The sequence below is a fragment of the Empidonax traillii genome, unplaced genomic scaffold (genome assembly GCF_003031625.1).
Source record: "Empidonax traillii isolate 1590-97213 ecotype Southwest subspecies unplaced genomic scaffold, ASM303162v1 scaffold967:size223382, whole genome shotgun sequence".
NCBI classification, from domain to species: Eukaryota; Metazoa; Chordata; class Aves; order Passeriformes; family Tyrannidae; genus Empidonax; species Empidonax traillii.
In genome coordinates this window covers 60,571-84,848 of record NW_020956160.1, presented here as the reverse complement: position 1 = coordinate 84,848, position 24,278 = coordinate 60,571, and the positions used below count along the sequence as shown (strand labels likewise).

The window sequence follows — 24,278 nt, the reverse complement described above, 5'->3', positions numbered from 1 at the left end:
CATTAGGTTTGTGTAGTCCCCAAACTTTGCAGCTTCCCAGACCGTTCTCCAACCTACCCCCAGCGAAAGGTCAGGCACAGCAGAGAGCCGCACTATCTGCCCTCCCGTGTCCTGGGCATGGCAGCTCTGCTGCCGTGCATTCCCTGTGGATGAGGAGGGTTGGTGGCATTTCATCTCATTATTTAAACACGCAAATGCTTGGTTTGTCTTTGGGAATTCAGCTTGATACTTGCAGCTGAATGACAGATCTGTATGCTCTATGCTTTGCCTTTGAGCTGTGTTAGTCCCTGCGTGCAGAAGAGCCTTCTGCTAAATATTGTCTATCTGAGCACATGGGGTGGCATGACATGGCCTTTTCCTAGTTTTGCTTGAGATCTCTCTCTTCTTGATCATCAGCACCTGATAGCAGTTCAGTGGAACTTTTAACTCACTGAGACTTGGTAACACTAATGAGAGCATGTTTCGTGAATGTACCAATATGCCACTAATAATCCTAGTAAATGTTTCTGTCATGGAAACAAGAGCAAGTGCCATTGAAATTGCAGAAGCTGTTAATAATTTTTAATAGTTGTTCAGGACTATGTTCACTCTATCTTATTATAGATGTTAGTTGTAATTTTTTTTTACTGTGTTGGGACTTTGTAGCGTGCATAGAGGCTATTCCTTTCCACGTTTTATTTTCTTTATGTTTTGTACATGTAACTATGAGAGTGCATGCACATATAATTTCTGACCAAAAAGCCCCCAACCCTTTAAATGATTGTGATCAAGTTTCCTTGGTTGTCATAACTACTATGCTTCAGTTAAAAATCTGTCTAAGTAATTTCTGTAACATCACTATCTGGATTTTGGGTAGCGCGGGTTCAGATCCACCTCCAGGCATTGATATTCCAAGATTGTTGCTTTCTCCAGCTTGACAGTGGCCTGTGAACTGGATATGAGTGATTGTTTTTATATCTCAGTAAAGGTTTTGATGATTCCTGAATTTCTCTGCAGTGGAGCCAGCCATGCTCACCCCAGCCTGAAAGGAGGTTTGACCAGTGCCCTCTCAATGGGGAGGAGCTTCTCCACAGAAACATGGAGACATAACAGATTAACAGCCAAACACCTTCAAAGATGGAGAGTTCATCTGATGGCTGGCAAGGAAATACCTATTCCCTCACTGTTTCAAAGATAAAGGAGGTAAACTACCATCATACACAACTTGTTCATTGTTCACATAGTTAAGGCACCAGAGCAATCCCTACTGCCACCCATTATTCACCATAACCTGTGTACATGGTGGGCTATTTAGTGATGGTTCTATCATGATGTCTTACAAATCCAGAAGTTTGGGTGCTTTTTTCCCATTCCAAACCCCAGTAGAAGTGCTGCAGGTGTTCATTTCCTTGCTGTTTGCCCAGGGAATGGCTGGTAGTAAGGTTTCCTTCACTAGATAGTCACCACAGAGGTGATGCTGATGGGCAGCCTGGAGGCTCTGCAACCCTCTGACCAGTGCAGGCCTTCACCATTCTGAGAAGTCACTTTGTGCTGTAATTCATGAGCCAGTGGATGAGTGATTAGGTTTTCATGGAGAGTAGGGAAGGAGAGAGATTCCAGGAACAGCTTTGCAAGGACTTGTGTAACAACAAATCTCTTGATAATTACACATATTCCTGCTGAATTGCAATTAGCATGTCTAACTCTTTGGTGTCTGCATATGATCCAAACTGGAATTCCCACCTCAGGTATGAGGTGATGTAATGACGTACCAGGCTGTGTTGGCAAGGAATGTTGAAAGAGAGCTTATTCTTTGGTAAGTCAGAAATTGATATAGACTGACAAGTAGTTCTGAACCTCTAATATCTGGTACTGCAGGGTAGTGGCACTTCTCCCCATCCCTTTTTCTCCTCACATAAAAGCACAGTGATGGTCTGGGGACCAGAAAGGCATCAGGACATTGGCAAACCCAGCAGGTTTTGTCTGACTGAAACTCACTGATGAAAGAACCATAACGTGTATTATACACGTTATATCATTCCTGGTTCTTCCCAGCAGAGCTCTTCAAATTACAATCTAGATCTTATTGTTGCATCTATATTTCTTCCTTTCTGTCCAGGAAAAAGTTTCAAACGCCTTCCTCTAAGAAAGCCTTTCTGAACCTACGCAAAGCATTTAGACCATAAGAAAATATACAGTATTCACAGCACTGCATTACGTTTACTAATTTTACCATTAAGTTTTAGGGGATTTTTCAAAGTTGTGGTAAGAAAAATATCTGCCAACTTCCTTCCTTTGTCTCAGAGTGGTGAAGCTTTATGAACTCAAAGCAGTGAGGAATTTGCTCCCATCACTGTAAACTCTTGCCTGCACTACAAAACAAATGAAGATATGAACTACGGTGTCTTTATCATAATATAACTAAATATCAATCATAGTCTTATTAGCAAGGCATGATCTTTGATGAAAGCAGAAAAACTTCAGCAGCAGCAAAGTTGATGATGTTTCTACTGTTGTGCAACTGTTTGAAGAAGTAAGACGCAAATTTTTGCAAAGATTTTTAACATCTGGAGGACTACCTTTGTAGCAGTAGCGTGAAAATAGGTAAAGAGGTAATCTAGCATGTTTTAAGGAAGTCCTTGAAGATTGTACCCAAAAACCTGAGACTGTAGCTCGTTAAAATATTCTGAAACACAGGTTTTTTGACAGAGATGAGTAGAACATTTGTAAAATCTGACATTTTTGTCTTTTCTTTTGGCATGCAAAGATATTTGCATTTTAGAAAAAAACCCAGAGTAAAGAGACAGAGAGGGTGTAGGTAATTAAATTTTAATTTCAGTTTTAAAGCTCTTTCTCTAATTAGCTTTAAAAGTCAGTGTCTAAGTAAATTGAGTTTCAAGGTGAAATCATAATTTTCTTCTTGGATCTTAGTATTCAAAAGGAAGAAGAAAGAATATTAGAGAAAGAGAAGGAAGATTGTTACTTTAAAGGCCTTTCAAGATAAGGATTTAACATTACCTCATTATTAAAATATAACTGTGGCAGGTTGTTTTCTTGTTTCTGAATTTCAAGTCATTGAGCAGTCATGGCTGGAAAAATGGAAAACTTAGATTCTATTAAAAGAAACTGAAAATTATACTAAAAAGGTAAGGACTTTATTTTGCTTTGTAACAAGACTTTTTTTTGTCACCTGCTTGCGTTCTTTTCTCTGTTGTCCATTCTTCCAGAGATGGTCTTACAGTTCTGTGAGTCACTTTTGATCATACACATGCTAATACAATGCCCTGAGTTTTTTAAAGGTGTGCTAGCATGCAGTGGGCTTCTGTATGTGTGTTTTACACAGTCAGGTGTATTTTCTCTACCTTTATGTCATGTTTAAGGACACAACCTGCTGCATTCATCTACCATCTGCTAGACCATCCTGTGCATTTTTAGTGCTGTGGAGCAACCTCTGCCCCACTCCTGGTGTGGCTGCCTTGCAGAGCCCCAGCGGCGTGGGGCAGTGGTAGGAGGAAAACAGGCTAATTGTGACTCGTCATGATTTAATGTGCAAGTGCTTAGAAATGTGCCATTTTAAAGCTAAAGAAATAAGAAGGCAGAGAACAATATTTGGTAACATGGAAAATATGTCTGCGAGGAAGTGCATAAGCTGTTGTTTGGCGATGAATAGCTAGAAGAATAACTGAAAACAGTTGGGTTTGTACGTGAAGTAGTTATAAATATTTGGAATTGTGTGAAGCTAACAATGATTTATTTTCTCTCTAAGAGCAATGGCAATCGCGTTAGTTAACTAAGAGTTCTGAACATAGAGAAATTAATTGTATGATTTGATGTTTTTAAGCATAAACATATTTTGAGGTAGAGAAATGCTAATTATCTAAACTATGTCATCTTAAGCTTTCTTGTAATTCTGAAAGGGAGAACCATGAACATGAGATACCTGGCATTTGCAGGTGAATACTGTATAATTCATGTAATACTTGCAAATATTGAAGCATTTGATAGATATTTAAATGTCTTGAAAATTCTAAGTTAATGTGACCACAAACACTTCAATATGGTTTAAAAATCAGCATAGAAATCTTAAAAATTGAAGGCAATCTTAGTCTAGAGGTTGTTGTCCTGTGGGGTGTCATGAGGATTCCTGTCAGCTTTGGTCTTATTTAACATCTTTAAATCTGGGAGAAGCAGTACTATAAATAGTTTGTTGATTAAGTTTTCAGATGTTGATAGACTGGGAAAATAGAATAAAACAAATGAGGAGAAGATATATAGCCCAGTAGAGATGTTGTACACACACACTGACTGCAGTTTGATTCAGCCTGAATAAATAGAAGCTAATGTTTAAGAATAGTGATCTAAACTGAACAAATACTTTTATTACCAAGACAAAGATGCTGAAGTGAGACTATAAAAAAAGTTTTAGGACTTCTGTGAATGTTCTGGGTTGATACCATGACAATAAAATACCAAAGTGTGGTTATTGTTGGTTATGTATTAGTGTCAAAGTTAAAAAATGGACAGGGAGGATTCAAACAGCACTGAGGGCATTTCATAAGAGACATACACTATTCTGGGTGCCTTCTGAACAAGTTAAGACTAGAATAATGTTTACAAAAATGAACAGCAATAGAGAATTAAGAGAGGCAAAGGTGAAGTTACATGCTGTGTAGCATCTTTTAGGGGAGAATTGAGATATTGTCTGAGACAAATGAAAGGAAAAGATAGTTTTGTAAGGGAATGGGAGGCAACTAATGACAGGAGGATAAACTTGGGGGAAATAATACAAATACATAAACAAATTCTGAGGATTTTGACATTCTGAGGTGCTGCAAAATATTTTATTAAATAATAATTACTTAAAAGTGGAATGGATTCTAGGCGAGAGAAATATACTGCTCTGGGCCATGGAGAAATTGTTGGGGAGGGTGTATATTTATAAATAAATATATATGTCTATATGTATATATACACATGTATTCCCTTCCTTTGCTGTCACATCCAAAAGTATGTTTCTGAAAAGATCTGCAACTGGCAGTAGCTTTGCAGTGCTCCTGTTTTGTGTCCCTCCCAGCTGCCTTCTCTGTGCAGCATGCCCAAGTTTGCTTCTGCAGGACAGATGGTTCCGTTGTCCCAGGGGAAGTTCTTCACCTCTTGGAACTGCTTAAGTTCTTAATATTTTCTTCTTTTCTAATTCAAGATGCCTACATTTGATTTGCACTGCTTTGTTAATCTTGTAGAGAAGTGCTGGTTTATGTTAGCTGCTGCTAGGATTTAATGCAGTTTGTAGATAAGTTCACAGTCAGCTGGTTTTTGTCTCCAGCTGTTTTTCTTCTGTCCATAGTCTGGTTTACAGCAGCCTCAGTGGTCTTTGGAAGTTACCATCAGTTTGTCTCTAGAGGTTTCTGAATATGAAAGTTGAACTGATTAGGGGATTTGAGCTTTTGAAGGTCACAAGGGATGTTTGGCTCTTGGTGTGTCCAACTGAGTAGAACAAGGAACTGAACTGAACCTACTGAAATTGGAACCAGATCTCTGGGAGCTGTGCTGGAGTGTGAAACTCAAGCCTAATCTAAATATTTTTTTACAGATATTGCAGTTTAATATAGACAAAACCTTAACTTGCAGTTTCAAGTACTTCAAGCTGAAAGAAGCAGTTCTGCTTTCCTCAGCCCCTGGATGGCCCCTGATTCATCCTTTCTCTTGGGTTCTAGGTGGAGATTTGAGGGGAATGATGAGCTGGATTGGCAATAGAGGCAGTAAAACTCTTCAGTTTCTGTCTCCCATCCCCAGACTGCTTTCTTGATGCTTGGGTAGGATCTATGTGTGTCCTGTGTATACAGCACACCCTGATGTAGATACATATCTGTGGGCTCACTTTCAGGAACTCTGTCTAACCTGAGCAGCTCTTTTGTTAAAAACTACTCTTTCCCATAGGGTTTTTTGGTTTTACTGCATCATCATTTTCCCAGAGTCATCTCTAGAGTGTGGAGAGAAAAAAACGTCCTGTCCTGGTCTACTCATCAGTTGTGGGCCTGTTGGTCTGTGCAAGGTGGCCAGAAATGACTGTGAGATAATTTTTTCATTTCTATGCCTTAAATCCACTGTGTGCCAGATTGTGCAAGCTGCAGTGGCACTGAGGAGATGAAACATCAGTAGAAATCTTCAGAGTAAAATTATCTTGACTATGCTATATAAATATAAGTACATATTTTTCTAGTTGTGCCCTCTAAGCTGATATCCAAGAGGAAATTGGTATGGGAAGGTCTATATTAGCTCTGTTCTGGGAGACCACCATCCATTGTGCTGAATGCCTGCACGCAGGACGACATATTTAGCTTTATGGATGAAATTTGCCAGATCCTCAAATGCTTTTACTCATGAGCGTATTTGAAAATCAGAGAAGGTGACGACCCTTTTAAAATAAAAATGGAATTGCTGGCAGGAAGGGAAGGTACAACTTTGTATTCTTAACATTTAAAGATGGTTATAAAATGTGTATTGGCTGTTTTTATAATTTATAGTGAAACTGCTCTTGCTTTTAATAAAATGAGACTTCCAGTCAGAATTTCATGATTATGAATGTGAGCATTTTGTTATACAGCTTGGATATATCCCACAAATAACCGTTTTCTAGCAGAACTCTGGCTACATACATAACTTAATGGGATTCTCTGTCACATATAATTCTTTCTGAAGTTGACTTGTGGTTGAATACTTCAAGTCCTTGAATGTGACTCAAGAACTGAGTTAGTGGTAACTTTCATGATTTTTAATTTAATTTTTCCGTATTTCTTAGACTTTTAAAACTTCCTGTAATTCATTATTAGATTTACCGTTTCAAGTGCTTATTTAAAAGGCACCTTAGCTGCAGAAGCAAATCAATATTTACAGTGCATTAGTGCCACAGAGAATTTGAAGCCCTGTGATTAGAGTTCATTGCTGTTTTATCCACTCTTCAAAGAAACCACAGACTTCAAACGGTATCAGCCATCATCCTGGAATCAGTGACATTGCATCGGTCCCATGCGTACTTCATCTTGTGGTTTAATTATTAAGTTCCTTTCTTTTGATTTTCCTTTTAATATTTCAAAGTATATCCTCTTCAAATCTATAAATTCAAGTAAAACAGAAGTTTGTAACCAACAATATATTGCTTTTTTTAAAAAAAAATCTGTTCAATATATTCTTTTATGTTGTCGTTTTAATGGAGAATATCAAAATCAAGTTAGAATGGTCTCTCAGAACAGAATTGAAGAGAGGAATGTAGGAGATTTTATTTACAGGTTATGGTTAATATAGTGTGAACAGGATTTAATTCTTGGATTAAACCTGGAGCAGTAGTGGCCATTGCCAAGCAGCATGCATTAGATCTAGCTCCATAGTGCTTGTCCCATTCCAGTAATAAAAAAATACTGCCATGTTAAAATTTCTAGTTTAACTGGGAAATACATTGATCTGACACACCCAAATTATTGTCTTTCATAATTTATTGTGAAATTTGCACATTGCAAGTTACTTTTCCTTGTGTATTGAACCATTTTCATAAGAAGAGATTAGAATAAGCCATATTGCACCTTTATATTGACAGATCACCTTTTTTTTTTAAGGATTTAGAGAAGTGTTCAATAAATGTCTGAAAATATCTCAATAACTAATGTTACTAAAATGAAACTGATCATATTAAAGGTGGCTCATCTGTGAGTAAATATTGTAGAGAAGCTCTCATATTAATGTTTTCTCTGGAGCATATTAATATTTGTGAATTCTGCTGCATAATTGACTACCTGTATTTTGAAAAGTCACTACTACTTAGCATTGGGCAGATTGTTGGGTTTTCACTACAAAGTGAAAGCCAAGGCACTGATAAGGGCTTGTTCCTCTCCAGAAATGCTGGCTTGAGTTCCAGTTTCATCCTTTCTTTCTTTGTTGGCAGTTTGGCTTCTCTTCTTACAGAAGTTCACCCAACTGAACTTTTGTTTTGTCAGGCAATTTGGAGAAGAAGTGTAAAAATACAAGAACATTTTGCTATCACCGTGCTTATATATAGATGTACAAGCATAAGGAGCAAATGAACTCATGTTTGAAAATTGTAGTTCTCTGTTGTAGGGTGGGTAGCTAAGGCAAACAGGATAATATGCATAGGGTGCTGCTTGGAACAAATATAGATTAGTATTTTTCTTAAGAGGCACTACATACTACAGAGCCACTTTCTGGCTCAGGCTGATCTAATAAACGAGAGTGAATGTTCAGGGCTGCACCAGGAGCACAGGCAGTGCTCTGAAGGGGTCGTTTCATCCTGTATGGTGAAGCACTGGCTGGGGCTGCAGCTGAGCCACCTTTGTTCAGAGATCTCTTGTGATTTGATATAGTGCACTGTCAGTCTGTTTGCTGTGGAGGGGGAGAGGAGATGCTTTACCTTCACCTGCTTCATGAAACTTGAAGTAGTTGAAGACAAGGCAATCAAAGAAAAACTCTCTATAAGAGTTTATGAGTATATACTGAGCAATCAAATTCCAAGTAGACTTAACTGAGACCATTAATACTTTCCTGCATAATTAGTGATATTTCATGAAATATTATTGTAGTTAATTCTTGTTCTGTTTTACACATATATGTGTATAGAGTATGTATGTGTATAAATATGTGTATACATATTCATAAGAGAAAGCATTTTATTTCCTGTAAATTAGCTCTGTTATGAAAATGAAAAGAAGAAATTGAAAGGAAAGAGAAATAGTACAACAGTTGTGGGGAAAAAAACCCACATGAATTCTTTGTTATTGTTTGCCGTAATGAACATAAAATAGAGTGTTTTGGTGTTTGGTTGTGTACACTTGTGCATCTCTCAACATCAGGAGTCCTAGCAAATTTTAAAAAAACCTTACACGTTTTCATTGTGTGGCATGACCTACTGCATTTCTCAGTGTTTTATAATACCGTGAAAAATAAAATGATTATTAGTATTATATGTGACCTTCACATAAAGATATTGTCGATTGTCCACTCATTTAACAAACAACTCCGATCACTGTGTTTTCCTGCTGGTGTTGTGAGTCGTGCACCTTCATTTTCCTTGGGAACTGTTTCATGCTAGCATTAAAACATAGTCCTGGTTTTTATTCTCAGCTGTTGTCCAGTGTGACTTTTCCACTGTCTCTGCTACTTACGTTCCATCGTTTTCACCTTTTTCTTTTCCACTTTGCATTCAAGGTTCCCAGTGCAGCAATAAAGAGAAATAAAACTGATAAATCACAGCCCCTCTGTTCTGATGCTGAGTGGAAGAGTACTAAGAGGTCACAAATTCAGGCAATGAAACTTCTGTTTGGGCAAGGAGAGGATAGATGTGTGGATATTCGTTGTAGGATAATAAATGAAATTGAAAAAAATTAAGTTGTATTTCAAGAAAAACTACCTTTAATGTGCTATCAAAGTTTCCAGAATGGATGTGACCTCTGCGTATATTAAGAAAACCTTATCTCTTTCCAATCAGTCTACCTGCCTGCTGCATCATTTATTACTAATGAAATATTTTTCTTCTGTCACTCATGCCAGCTGGAAGGCTAAGGGAATCAGGGTAAATCAGCACTGATCTTGTTTCAGCTGTCAGGAAGAGGCAAAGGAAGAATGCAGAATAGAAAACAGTCTCTTCCATAAGTTTTGAGAAAGAAATTGAGAGTATATTTTAGAGGGTGAGGAGGCCACCTTTTGCTGGCCGGCAGCTTCTTGACGGCGTGCTGTGTGAGCACTGCCCAGGCTGCAGCCTCGATGACGGCGTGGGGGGCACATCGTCCTAGTCTACCCCTCATTTTGTCACCAGGCTTTGGCTACTTACTCTTTTTTATTTTAAACAACAACCAGCAGACAGGAGCGATGCCGTGTTCGCACTCAGAAAGCCACCAAGCTGTGCTGGGTTCAGAGTTTGATTTTCCCTTCATTTTCTCCTTGTGTGGCCAAGCAGCAAGGCTGTGGTTTTGAGGAAACAGACCTTGTCCTTGAGGAGCTATGCTGAGGTCAATAACTCCTTACTCTGTGAAACCACATTTGGTCAAAACCACCCATCCAGAGCTTGAAAAAATATTTTTCCTTTGTCAAAAACATTTTAAATCTAGTCAGTGTTTATTTACTGTCTGTTTTATTCTTCAGATATGCCTCTTCATGTCCGACGCAGTAGTGACCCTGCACTGATTGGCCTCTCAACCTCTGTAAGTGACACAAATTTTTCTTCAGAAGAACCTTCACGGAAAAACCCTACAAGGTGGTCCACAACAGCAGGATTCCTCAAGCAGAACACCCCTGGCGTGCCCAGTGCGCATGAAAGAAAGGTATATTTCTTTCTCCTTCTTTATGAAATAAATGAAAAATGTGCACGAATCCTGAATTGCTTCCCGCCTCTCTCCCCTGCTCCTTGTTTAAACTTGTGTTTTCTGACCTTGTCTTCCAAATCCTATCATCAGCAGAGAAGTGTTTGAGTCACACGTGTGTCCTGCTCTTCAGATACTCTTTGTGATCCACACAGCAGGGATTCTAAAAACTTGATTTTTTGCTGTTACCTGTAGTTGAAGCTCAGATTACTCATTACTCTGCAAAGCAGGGCCTAAATGCTGTCATGCATTTGGGTGGGGTTTTTTTGTTTGTTTTCTTTTTTTTTTTTAAAGTTAATAGGCCTTGTCTATAATGATTTTTACTGATCTCTGTAGAAGTCCTAATGTCAGTAAATAATCTGAATGTCCACAGCTGGTCTGGTTTGTCTTTCTAACACAGCTTTGCTAGTTTTTACTTTCCAAGGCTCTAGTCAGTAATACAAAACACAAATTGCAAGTGATTTCTCATTGCAATAACATTCTTAAAACCAAAACAGTGAAATGTAGAGTGAGTATTTTTTGATCATTTTTTTTCAATATGATTTCAGTATCTTTATATGAATTGCATTACTCACTAGAGAAGTCAGCAGGAAACTCTCTTCTCAGTGCATTATTAAAAAAAATAAATTGGAAGGAATATGCCTTTTTGTACAGATTCCCAACATTGCCCATAATTGTGATGATAACTTGCAGACAAACTCAAAAGGAAAAAAAAATATTTTCTAATAGAAATGAGTAAATTAAAAGGGTTATTACACTTATAGTTGCCATTCTGACTACATAGCACAAAGTCATCTTGGCAAATACACAGCTTATTTTAGCTTTTATTTTTTTCACTTCATTTTTATTATTTCTCTGTAGTATAAATGCAAACTAAGACTCAGCAGCTGGGACTCCCTCACCCAAATAAAGAAGTCATTATATGCCACTAATGAACTGAGCTATTTTTGGTGGGCTTTTGGTCATTTCAAAAACATCTATAAAAGCTCAGTGCTCACAGGCATTGAGGTCCCCATTCATGCAAAGGTATCAGTTTAACGTGGTATTGTTAGGATTATGCTGGAGCAGGATTGCAGGTAATGGTATATTTTCTGTCACTTGTACTGGTGTGGCACAGAAGTGTATGTTGTTTTGAAATAATGTCTTTTAATCTATTCTGATTCAGAGAAGAAAAATTATTATCTAATCCATTTTAAGTATTAACATTTTCAGTTAATTTTTCTGAAATCATAGTGAGATGACATTTCATTACTTCACAAGCATAGATATGAAGGGCCATACATAGCATGATCAGATTTTTCTGAGTGTCTGAAGTTAGCAGAAATTGGAGAAAACTGAACAGCAGCTCACCTTTCACACTAGTTTTCTTGCATCATTAGTTGTTCAGCATGTACTTACTCTTGATTTTTGTGAAAATATTTCATGTCTACTGGAGTACAGTGACCAAACTGGAAAGGAATGCATGTGATCTCATGCAGGGATGGAAAGCAAGGCACCAGAGAACCTTAAATCAAGAAGATTGGAAAAAATTTAAGTTATATTAGTTAGCACAATAGATACTGATAATTTGGTTTACCTTTTTTGCATACTCTTTATATTGATCTTTTGAATATAGGTAAGATGCAGTAAACATCTGGAATTAAATAGTAATTGCTGTACAATGTGTGTTATGAATTAATCTTGAGTTCATTTGCGTTAGACTGTTTTTTTCTATTTTCAGTGTCTTAATTGCTTCATGTGAGTTAAGATTTTATAGTCAATCCTATTTCTCTTAGGAATGGATATTAAGAATTCTGCTTTCTTTTCCCAATATAAGCAACAATTTCATTTCTATTATTATTTTAAAAGGCGTATTTTTGAAGTTCCTGTCACCAATCACTTACCAAAGTACTAACACTGAGTTTTTACAAATATATTTGTGTTATTTGAACTATAGAAAATCCTCACTATTTTTCTTAGGTTGTTTTCTTCAGCTACTCGTATAACAAAGAGATGGCTGTGCTTTGTTCCAGACTGTTTCATTGATTATAGATGACAGACATTTTGAGAAAAGCAATGAGAACAATCTTAATTTTCTGCTCAGTGCATTGGGCTTGAGCACCCATATATCTTTTGTGGGCGGTTGGCACTATGTAATGTTTTCACTGCAGTTCTCTCTCTTGACAGCACAAGAACATATGTTCTTGGGCTAAGATTTGCAGCACAGTTGTAGATTAGCAACTTTGCCCCAGCAGTATCTTGCAGAAACAAGAAACGGGTTTCTGGGAGAGTTGCCAAAAGCTTCATCCACCTACTGACTCTTAAGAAGTGGCATTACTTTCAGTCCGTCACCTCTAAGGAGAAGTAATTGACAGGTAGAAACCCTGTCCAATTTTTGGAGGAATTAGCAGAGGGGAAACTGCATGTACCTGGCAGAGGGGATTTATTTCTTGGGGACAAGCGAGAGAAGACTTCTTGTTGGTGTTTGTTTCATTTTGGGTATGAAGAATTTGGAATGGCAGGAAAATGGGCAGATACCCAAGCTGAGATGAAATGAAGGGGTGGGAGTGCTGCCATGCACCGAAGTCTGTGAGGAGCCAGGACATATGCCAGTAGTTCTGGGCAACAGAAAGGGAAAAGGGGAAGAGGGAAAATACGGGCTGTTTGAAGGATCCTACTGAAGAAACTGTAGTGCTGCCTGTAGTTCCTAGGATAGATGGAGACAGTAGGATCTGCTTTGTCCCTAGGGAAAGAAGGGAATGAGCAGAGAGAGACACAGTTTGCTCTGGAGGGGCCTGAGTTGGTCCTGTGAAGATTTGGATGTGTGTTAATTGAGATGCATTTCTGCTGCAATAAGTAGAATGTTTTGATATGAAATCCTTGCCTAAAGGATTTCCTGGATGTGCACTCTCATCCATATATTAGATAATCTTATTGTGAAGAAACATTTATTATCAAGATATCATAATACACTCTGAATTGGAATCTTGCTTAATTTCTAGTTTCTGTGTTGTTCACCTGGAAGAGCAACTGAAAACCAGGTGCTTTCTGTCCCAAAGTACTTATTTATTTGCAGAATTATTGATTATTTACAAGTTATTGTAGTGTTGGTAACTGTACTCAGCTAAGTAATTCCTGACCTCATCCTTGCCATGAGTGATTTCAACCAAATGATTAGGTCTTCTCACCTGTGAAAGTATTCACAAAATTGGCTTATGATTATCTTCAGCTTTAGTAGGTAAATTCACTTCTTGGAGATTTTTTTGTAACTGAATATTAAAATAATTTTCAAATATTTTTTGTGGACATGTGAGGCATATCTGTATTACCTAGTGACTCATGACTTGACTTAATCCTGTCTCTTGCTTCCTTGAGCCATTTTAATGAAATAAGAAGAAATCTCTTAGTAGAAGTCTCTTCTCAGAGGCCTGGAGTAATACCTGATTTGCAAGCTGGGATTTTGTTTTGAATTGTGTTGAACTGTACAGGTGAACAGATTGTACACAGCTGAAGCATATCATGTGTGCTTTCTTCCATTGCAGTGAAATCTTTTTTGATATTGTTGTTTTCTGAATAACTGTTATTTTGAATCACATTCTTAATAATTCAGTACCAAAGCCTATTGGCTTAACTAGTTACCCTTAATAGATATGAGCTGCATTAATGAAAATCATGTTTCTTTTCCCTTAGATGTTTGTGTCATGGTATTGGAAGAATGTAAATGCAACAACTAGATATGTTGCATCTTATAATGACAGTGAATTAATTATCCCAGATATTTTCAGTGTGGTTTCTTAAATTTGCATCTCCATTTGTGGTGAGGAATGGCTTATAATTTCAAATTAGTTACCTGCTTTGATCATGCTTCTCTGGAAGGTGCAAGACTTATCTAGTTAACCTGCCTTGCTTAATGCAGAGATACAGCATGGCTAACCAGCTTAGGAAAACCTTCCTACTGTGACTTTTCTGCTTTTGTTTAATATATTGTTCCATCAGAGATAACAACGTTGGTACAGCAGAAAGAAGTGAAATTGAATGTTAAGAAGGACAGCTCAGGAGAGAGTAAAATGTTTGTGCATGTGCCTCTCGCTCTTGAGTTCACCCACCTGGAGCCAAGCAAATGGCACACATCATGCTCTGTGGGGTGGATCAGCAACAGCAAACATATAACGGAGTGTACTTGGCACATTGTTTTGTAATTGCTTTTTTCCTTTGCTTTTTGTCTTTGCCATTTAGTCAGAAGCCAGATTTTTTGCTTATTTGTTGTTGAATGGGTTTGTCCATATGTGTATTTCTAGGTGGAAAATTATGGTGTCTTCTAGGAATAATAATTATTTTTAGGATATGCTTTCTTCCTACTTTGAAACCTAATCTTTCTGAGCTCTGTAAATTGCAGAGAAAGAATTTGAAACTTTATGTGAGTGATCTAAGTCTCATCTACTGTCAAATATCTTATCTGTAAAACATTATGTTTTCTACATCTCCTGTTCCAGGTATTTTTGCTGTTCCCATGGGCTGAGAATGAGTAGTACAAATTTTCAGATTGTTGGGTTGCAGGGTTTTATATTTATGTGAAAGATGCAATGCTTTCTAATCCTCTTTGTAAACAGAATAAAAAAAGTATTTCCCTAATGAAATATGTCGAGATAGGGAAAATCATGAATGCATTTTTTGCAAAGCTTCAACAATAATGGTATGTCAGTGTCAAAATCAGATTTAAAGTGAAAATGAGTTTCGTTTAGCTTTGAGTCTTTTTAAACACAGCTTAGTGAAGTTTGCTTTGTCACTGTCACCAAAGACATGGTATTTTAATAGATTTTAAGTATAATTCAAAGGATTGAAGAGCCCTGTGTTTGAACTTTTTGTGTTAGTGTCATTTTATAGTCAGGGAGTCTGAATTGCAGAGTGTAAATCTTTTAAATTGACTAGGGAAGACTGTGGACTAATAGACTGGGCATCATTCTGGGAATGAAAGACATAAGTGTTGCTGATGCTTCTTGGGAACTTTGTTCTCTGGTACTCCTGGCACTCTTTGTACTCCTGCAGAAGGGAGGTGCTGTGTACCAGGTGAACAGTGTTGGAAAGGTGCTGTAATTCAACAGAATCTGCTAAGGAGAAGTACAGGAAATCTGCAAAGAGCCTGGCATCTTTGTCACGATAGGTTTTAAGTCCCCACATGATGAATACAGCTTTCTGCTTTTGAAATAAAAATGCAATGTTTGAAACAGAAGTTCTGAAAAATTCAATTGCCACAAATATTTCTTCATCTAGGTTTATTTGAGCAGGGATTTTGTCTTTTCAGTAAGATAGTCGTGATTTTTGTCATTCCAGATGTGATTTCACACAGACTGAGACGATGGAAAATGAAGAGTGTGTTATCCTCTGATGATGAAATAGAGCGTTTTAATGTAGAAAATGTTGTTATAGGAGAGAGAATAATGGAAATTCAAGAAAACAAAAGTTATATGCATCATTTTTCTTTCTTTGTGATAGTTACTTGTTGCTGCCAGCGTGTCATGTGATGATGAAATAATTTAGAGGAATCATACCCAAAGAGAGTGAAATATAAAATAAACATAGTATGTGCTATTTTTGTCCTGGGTAGCGTGTAAAATTCATGACTTTCACAGAATCACAGAACAGCTGAGGTTGGAAGGTACCTCTGGAGACTGTCTAGTCCAACCTTTCTGGTCAAAACAGGGCCAGCGAGATCAGGTTACTCAGGTCTGTGTCCAGTCGGGTTTTGAGTATAGATATCTCCAAGGATGGAGCCTGCACCACCTTTTGAGCAACCTCTTCCAGTGTTCATTCACTCTTAGAGTAAAAGAGTTTTTTTCTTATGTTTTGATAAAGTAACTTGTATTTCTTTAAGTGCCCATTGCCTCTGGTGCTTTCACTAAATACCATGAAGAGTTGTCTGATTTCTTTAGCAGAGTAGCTAGTGATACTTTAATGCAATAAAAATAAAACCTCTAGGAAAGAAATCAAAATTCCTGCCTTTCAAATTGCAAAAACAAATACAGTATTTCTTATCATCACCAACAAGTTGGGAATGAGAGACACAAAGTGAAAAATCCTTGCCTAGTGCACAGAGGTAACAGCAATGTGCATCACTTGATATGTGCTGTTCTGTTTGCTGAAGTCTGTGTATATGGACAGGATTCAACTGTTTGCATCCAAAAGTCAGTCATGACCAGATGTGTTAAGCATGGAGAAACAACAATAAAAACAACAAATTCAAAGTGAAGGTGTGATTTTCTCCATCTCCTTTATTGTTTCACCTCTTTTTGCTCCATCATCCATTTGTGGATGCCCATCTGTCAGATTTCCTCTCTGTCCCCCCAAAGAGACAGGTTATTTGTGTAAGGTCTGAGAACTGGTGAGATTTTTTCCATTTCTGCTCTGAGGCTGAGCAAGTCTGTTGAACATTCTCAGTCTTTGTTCTTCATCACATAGGAAGAGTGTGTATTTATAGTCCCAGTGCTGTGCTAGCCCATGTCTCTCTCTCTGTGATGGGTGAGCAGTGTCTGGGTGAGCAATGTCTGGTCCATATGTGAGGGGACATGGTGCTGCATCACGAGCTGGGAATGCCAAGGAGGGCCTCGATGAGCGAGTCTCTTACTCTTGATAAAGGAGTGGTGGAATGTGCACAGGTTGTTTGTCTTTTCACTTCAGTAAATGTGGTGTACAGCATCTCTTGGAGAGACAATGAAAGCTATACTGAAAACAAAAAGCTCTCAAGTACATGGTATAAGATAACTGAAGATTGTTTCTCTGCCATTCAGCTAAGTGAATGTGTACTTTGTAAATTCCCATGTTTAAATCTTAAATCCCTATTGCTTTTAATTTTTTATGGTTTTACTGCTCTTCCTGGATTTGAGGGTGAAAAACTCTTTGCCTGAAAGAGTAGACTGATAAAAGATTGAATAAGTTGTAAAAAAAAAAAAAAAAAAAGTAGGATGTTCAGGTTTAGCGATATTTTTTTAAGTTTAGAAGAACATATATTTTCCTTGGCAACAGTTGGATCTGGGTTTCGACCTGCTTTCATCTATTTAGTTGTACCTACAACCATGCAACCATATACACGTGATTCAAGACTTTTGGCAGATTCAGATATTTGTTTTCTGATTATCAAGGTTATGTATTGGTGCAAAGCGTGTTTGGATGTTGGCTGAATGTGTAGCTAGCAAGAAAAAGAACTTCAGTGTACAATTCAGGTTGAAGGCTGTGCTTCCCAACAGTGTTCTGACATGAACCTGCATGTTTTAAACAGTGAAAATTTCAGCTTTTTTTGCTATATTTGTTGCATTTTTAATTTAACTTATCTCATCTTGCAATGAATACTAATCATATAAGCAGACAAGAAAGACAAGCAGTCTCAGAATAAAATTCACTCATATATGGAACTAATCAGTGTAAAGGACAAATATGGCTGGGGAGATGATGGTAAGCTTTAGTTAGAGGGGAAAATCAGCTCCAGTATAAACAGGATTTCAAACTAGGGATGCCTAGTCACCTTCTGGGCTTAATTCTGTTATGACTAACTTTGAGGCTGAAACACTTAGCAGGTCACTGAGCCTGGTTTTGTTTTACAGCCTTGACAGAAAGGGGATGATCATTGTTTGCTACCACCCAGTTTTATTATCTCTTTATAAACGAGCTCTTCAGCTCCTGTACACAGATGTTCAGCTTAAGAGCATTGCTTGCTGAGCACATGAAGTAAAAGATAAGTGGATAAAAATTAAAACCATAAGAGGGAGTTAGATGGGAAGCTGTTCTGTGTGAGAAAGTTGGCTTAGACTGCAAGGAACCAAAGGTGTCAATGCTGCAGTAAACTCAGATAAAAGAGAAACACACTGCTACAAGCCACCTGTCTGGTACCCCTTTGGGCTTTCCCCACAGACTGCAGGAGGAATTCTGACCAAAGTCTGAAATGAACTGGCAAGCTGGATGAGGTGGTGGATGCTTTGCTGGGAGCCTTGCAGAGACCCCTGTCCATGTTGTTCCATCTGGAGAAGGGTGGGTGGTTTGGGTGAGGGTGGGCGGTGGGTAGGAGGATGGGCTGGATGTGTGAGAAGGCACTGCTGCTTGCTGTGGGTTTGGGGCATTGCCTTCATGCTTCTGACCTTAAATACCTGCACTTCTCAGTCAGTGATCGTCAATGTACTGAAGAAAGAGGGGAGAAAGAGTTTGGTTACTCAGAGAAGAAAGAATGGTTACTCATATCCCAGCCTCCTTTCCTTATTTCAGAATCACAGATGCAAATTTTTAAATGTACAAACAGGCAGTTGCAACATTTTAGAGGTGTGGCCACCTGCAAGTATCTACCTGACACTTAAAAGGATACTGCTGGTGGTATATAAGATATTCTTTATTTCCAGATCCAGATATAAAGTCCTTGTGAGATTTCTTGTACCCTCTTTTTTCCTGTTTCTCTTAGCTACTCAAATATATTTAATATTGACATTCTATTTGTTAAATCCTATCTTCAGAGCACACTTTTAAATTAATTCATTATCAGCTTTTTTTCTCTTCTTACAGTTTAATTTTGTGGCTCTTCCAAGGAATCAAATGAAGGAATGTCGACACTTAAAATGAACAAACAACTTTAAAAATTATATTTTATCTAAATCCAAATTGATGTAAAATGTATACATTTGTGTACAAAAGCAAATCTCTCATGAAAATGGCAGGACTGTGCATAATTACATTATCACAATTAAACAGATACTCATATAGGGTATATACTGTATATAGGTAGGCATACATTAAAACTTTTTAGATGCCTTTAAAGTGACACAGCATAAGAGAATATTTCACTTGAATGAAAAATAGTAGAAGAGGAAAATTATTGCTAAGTCTAATGTGTAGAGGAATTAGAACTGTAGCTTCATCTCAAGTTAACCAGTTAATTTATTTTGCTTTAAAATGAGACCATGGAAAGCTCTGTCTTTTAGTTAAGCTTACAGATATAAAATCCAGCTTCTGAATTATAATTACTAAATATAAACTGCTGTATGTTATTTTGGTTGTTTTGCATTATCTCTTGTGAGGTTTTATTGTGAGATTAATAAGTAAAGAGTGAATGGAAGAAGCAGCTTCTTTTCTGTTTTTATATCTGAGAAATATCAGTGTTTACTGCTTGGAAACTTCTGGCTTTGCATGTGTACGTGTAGAGATCATGACATTTTTGATTTCTGTGTTGTAAACAAGAGAGATCAACATAATAGGCAGTCCCATGTTTTTTGGTTTACTCTTAATTTAGCCCATATTCTTTGATACTAAATATTTACATAACAGTACATGCACAGAAAGCTCTCTGTTCATTATTGCTCTGTTTTTAAGGTCATGCTTTGCTTGTCAGTCAAAGGATAACATGGAATATATAAATTGGAATTGGACAACTCTGGAAATTTCCGAGTGTAAGGTGATAGAACTTAAGCAGAACACTGGCTTTTCAATAGCTTTTTTCCTTCTTGGCACCTAATGAGCTATTGTCCATGCATAATACATTAATTCCATTCATGGACCTATACAGAGGGTCATTTCTGAAGACAAGTCTTTCTGAAAATATCAGAATGACTGTAGAGTGGTCATTCTTCTCATCTATTTTCATCGTAAATAGTGCATGCGAGTTCTTTATTAGGCTCTTAGATTTGTATCTTCTGCAAATCTGTTTTTACCAGTTGCTGGAAATGACCAGTGTTCCGTGTCTGAGCTGATAGGAGGCATGAAGCTGTGACAATTCTTTAATATGGTAGTCCTCTTTTACTTTGCTCCTCAGAGAATGGCCTAAGATCAAAGGTTCCTGATACTGGGTGGATGTAACTGGTCCCTTCTATGTGCTCAATGGCTGTTCTTTGTCTGGATTGTTGTAACTTCTGGGGTCATCAGCTCTTCAGTATACATCAAAAAAGGAGCAAGCTTGGAAATTAAATTGTGAAATGATGAAATAAACTGAGTCTACTGGGAGGAAAAGGAAACTCCCTGAAGCAGTAATGTCGGTTTCTTAACCTGTATGGATAATTAGAAGGAGTGACTGGTACAATTAGTTTCGAGATAAAACTGTTGACGTTTGGTAGAAATTGTTAAAAGATGCTGATGAATAGAGAGAATAGTTCCAAATCTGACATCTATGTAAGTAGTTGGGTTTTTTAAATGGAGTTTCTGTTCCTGCAATGCATCTGTTGGGTTAATTAATGTATTTGCCCTGTAAAATAGACATTATTTTTGTAGTTCTCTTTATTTTTGCTTTTTGTTTGGTTTTTTTTGTTTGTTTGTTTTATACCACATTTATTTGTCTAATACCCAGTTAAAAAGCGGCCACAAAACCGCAACCAAACAAAAAACTGATTGCTATACCTTTAGACAGGATGGAAAATGGATATATGTATGTATTGCTGCATTTATAAACAGATGTTTTCATCAGAGAGTTATTTACATAAACTGTGTGACTGTTTTGGTAATTGCAGCTTTTAGATTCGTATCTGAGAGTGACACCAAACTGTTCAGGTTCTAACATGGATATAGTGGAGCATAAAAAAAAAGAGCAGCCTTTATAGTGACTGATTCAACAACAAATGCACTTGTAGGCATGAATTTGCCCAAAGCTTCTCGAGTAAAAATATAGTCTCAAAAGACTAAACGACGTCTCGCCTCTCAACAAATCCTATGTCCATCTGAGGACATGGCAAGGAACTAAAGCCAAGCAAATTATGAGCCTTTCCTGAAGTGTACAGTTTATAAGAAAAGACTGCATAGCAAAAAGAGGTCAGAGTCCAAAATGGTCTCTTAGTGAAGATCTAAATGAGGCATGGGCTGTTTTCTGTAGAAATAATGAAAGTGAAAACTTGGTTTAAACTTCTTTTATAGGATTACTTTGAAGGGGTCTTCAATTTATTTTACACCTCTTATAATGCTATCTAGGTTGTGGGGGGTTTTTGTTTTGTTTTTGTTTGTTTGTTTGTTTTTTAAAAAAAAGCACATGAAAATTTGCTGCACTTTGCCTTAGCAATTCAGGAGGTCAAAACAAAGGGAAAACCCATCTTCTTCACTATTTGGAAAATGACCTAGTAGCAAATGAGATGGCAGATGTGGAACTGTCACTGTACCGTGTGGAGGACGTTCCGGTTGGATTCGTGGTGCTGTGACTCTGTAGGGGGACAACTGTGGGTTAAAATCACAAGTGAGCTTATGCACTGGCAGCTAGTAATTGAAGTACACAGATCATGCTATTGCATCATTTTATCTACAAGCTGTAGAGTCTTTGATGAGGATCTTGTTATATATTGCAAATTATCTGAAATTAAAAGTATAGCAAAATTGCTTCATTTTTCCTGTCCCCTTTCACCCAACCCCCCAGCAGGGACACCACGCTGAACTAAATCTCAAAGTGTTGGATTACGTGTTCTTATTACAATTACTGCAAAACGCTACTTTTAAGTGTAGTGGTGATATTATGACTTGGCAGTTTTAGTATTATATTGATTAATTTCCATTTCAAATGTGATGAAGCTGACATGGCCTGTGGTCCCCAAAGATGTTTGGGAAAGAAATTTTTAAAAAAAAATAAAAATTAGAGCATTTAATTGTAACTGATGATGTGTGTCAGCCCTGGTCCCAGGAGGGCTTACAGCTGCAGCTCCAGAAGAAATGAGAATTCCCTGTGTGACCCTGATGGCTTCTGTACCATGAAATCTTTTTTTTTTTTTTTTTTTAATGGTATTGCAGCTAAGAGTGACACACATCTTTTCCAGCTGGATGTTGAGAGCACGTGTGTTAATGCTAGATCATGCTGAAGACAAGTAAAGCTTTCTAGGTTAACATTTTTTTATTTAAGAAAAAAAAATCACAAGCAGATATATATATATATATATGTATATAAAATAACAGGCAGCACTGCAGCTGGTTCAGTAAATCCTGATGTCTGAGCTGCAGCGTTAGTTTTTGCCTCCACCTCTCTAGTTGATCACCAATGCTATCTTTGAATTAGATCTGGCAGTAGCAGTAATGGAAACCCCGGCATAGACGGGATTACAGGTAGCCAGGCTTTGCTGTGCAGCTGTCTGTGAGAAGGACTGTATGTGGCAGTGTTGAAAATGCTGCTCTCTCTCTGCTCCTGGTCTAGCTTGATGCTTGTCCCAGTGCTCTGACCCATGGGGTACAGGGGTAGGTGCTTGCCAAAAAGCAGTGACAAAGAAAGGACTGGAGGACTTGTCTGTGGCTGGTTGATCTTCTAATGTTTCATTGTTTGGTCAACACCAACATGACTCTGTATGTGTGATTGCAGCACTGGTATTTTATTTCAATCTGATAATAGCACTATTTTGAGCCTCTGAACAGTGCTGAGAAAAGAAGAAGTTACAGAAACCACATCCCTCTACCATTCCAGCATTTATTTCTGCTGTCAGAAAAATTGCCGAGTGACTTGATTGTGTAAAATGAGCTGGTATAGGTCTTAGCAGGAGAAAGGCAACCTTCTACTGAAGTGGACTACAAGCAGAAATATTTCGGTAGGTGGGATGAGTATACCCTTCTGGTGAGCACAGATAATGTAAGGAGTAAACTCTTTGCAGAATTCTTGTCATTAGTGTAGATGCACCAAACAGAGGCTCTCTTAGCTTAGATAATTTCACTTGCTCTGTGTACTGTGACACTTGAGACTTTTTACAACACGAAGTTTCAGTATAAGCCCTGTGCAATAAGACTGTCCGGCATGATTTGCAGACCTGCTGATTGAATGATTGAAGAGCAACGCAACCCTAGATGAACTTTGTTCCTTCTCTCTTGCTCTTGCAAAACACTCCTGTGCATGGGTAATAGATGCTGTGTGGAGAGAGATCTCTGTGCTTTAAAAATAAAAATGTCTTTCAAAAAAGTTTCTGTTGAACATTGGAAACGTGAATCAATAAAAAAATGGAATTGTCTATAAAGTACAGAAATACAGAAAACATCGTTACATAGGAAGAAATTTTTGTTTGTTCAGAGGAGGTGATGGTCTGTCAGATAGTTATTGTTAGATGACAATAACATGTGCTCCAACTGTATGGGTGGTTTTGTGCATGAAATGATTTTTCTGTTATTTCTTTGTCAGACTTTGATTTTGTTGTTATACCTACCCACCACTTTGAACAAGAGAAATTGTTGTTTTGGCTTACAGGAATTGTGACACTGCTGTTACCTGAAGAAAAGAACTGGTTAAAGAAGCAACAGGAAAAAAATCAATATGTACACAGCATTCCCTGGCTTTTATGGCTTTGCTGAGGGACAGTTGTACAAAGTTGACTTCCACTGTCCCTTTCGAAGCAAGACGATGAGTAGGTTTCTCGTTTTGCTGTGTGGTTAACCAACAGTGGAAAACTGGATTGTTTGTAGTTGCTGAAAAACACAAAGTTTTTACCTCATTCGTGGCAGGGTAAACTAATTTATGGTGGTTATTTGTTAGGTGGGTTACTTGTGCAAGCATATTTTTACAAGGTTATTTTGTACTGATTGAATTTAAGCTTTAATGTCTTGAAGTGAAAGACTTATACTACAAACTATTTCAAGAAAAGATGTCATCAGTTAAGAAAGTTTAAGTTTGATATGTGTGGGAAAAGACTGCTCTTGCGCAGGAAGCTTTTGTAAAGTGCTGTGTTTCACAATTATACTGAGACCTGAATTTCCTAGCAAAGCCTGTCATACATTTAATGTAGTTGTGAAGGACAATTGTAAGGGAAATGAGGCTGCATCTAGAATATTGGACTAGTATTGTGCCAGGGCAAAGAAATATCAGTATGGCAAATAAGGAACGGAAATACTCATGCTGATGGAATGTACTGATGTAAGAAAGGGCCAAAAATCTGATGTGCTATAAATAAAGAAAATAATAGTTTTTAGCTGAAAATGTGCACTGGTGTTTGTTTATTATTTTAGAGACTTTTGAGATTCCGAAAAGTGGTAATGTTGCAAAATATG

The 24,278-nt window shown here is 37.6% G+C and overlaps 1 protein-coding gene across 1 annotated transcript in view; it reads left to right on the top strand.

The window, feature by feature from the left end:
- The window catches only part of LOC114067796 (partitioning defective 3 homolog), a gene marked incomplete at its 3' end in the record, with an annotated part of 210,313 nt that overhangs the window by 131,248 nt on the left and 54,787 nt on the right, over positions 1–24,278 (top strand). Inside the window, exon 4 of the mRNA XM_027903476.1 lies at positions 10,126–10,304. Within this exon, the coding sequence (XP_027759277.1) occupies positions 10,126–10,304 (179 nt within the window). The remainder of the gene's footprint in view (positions 1–10,125; positions 10,305–24,278) is intronic.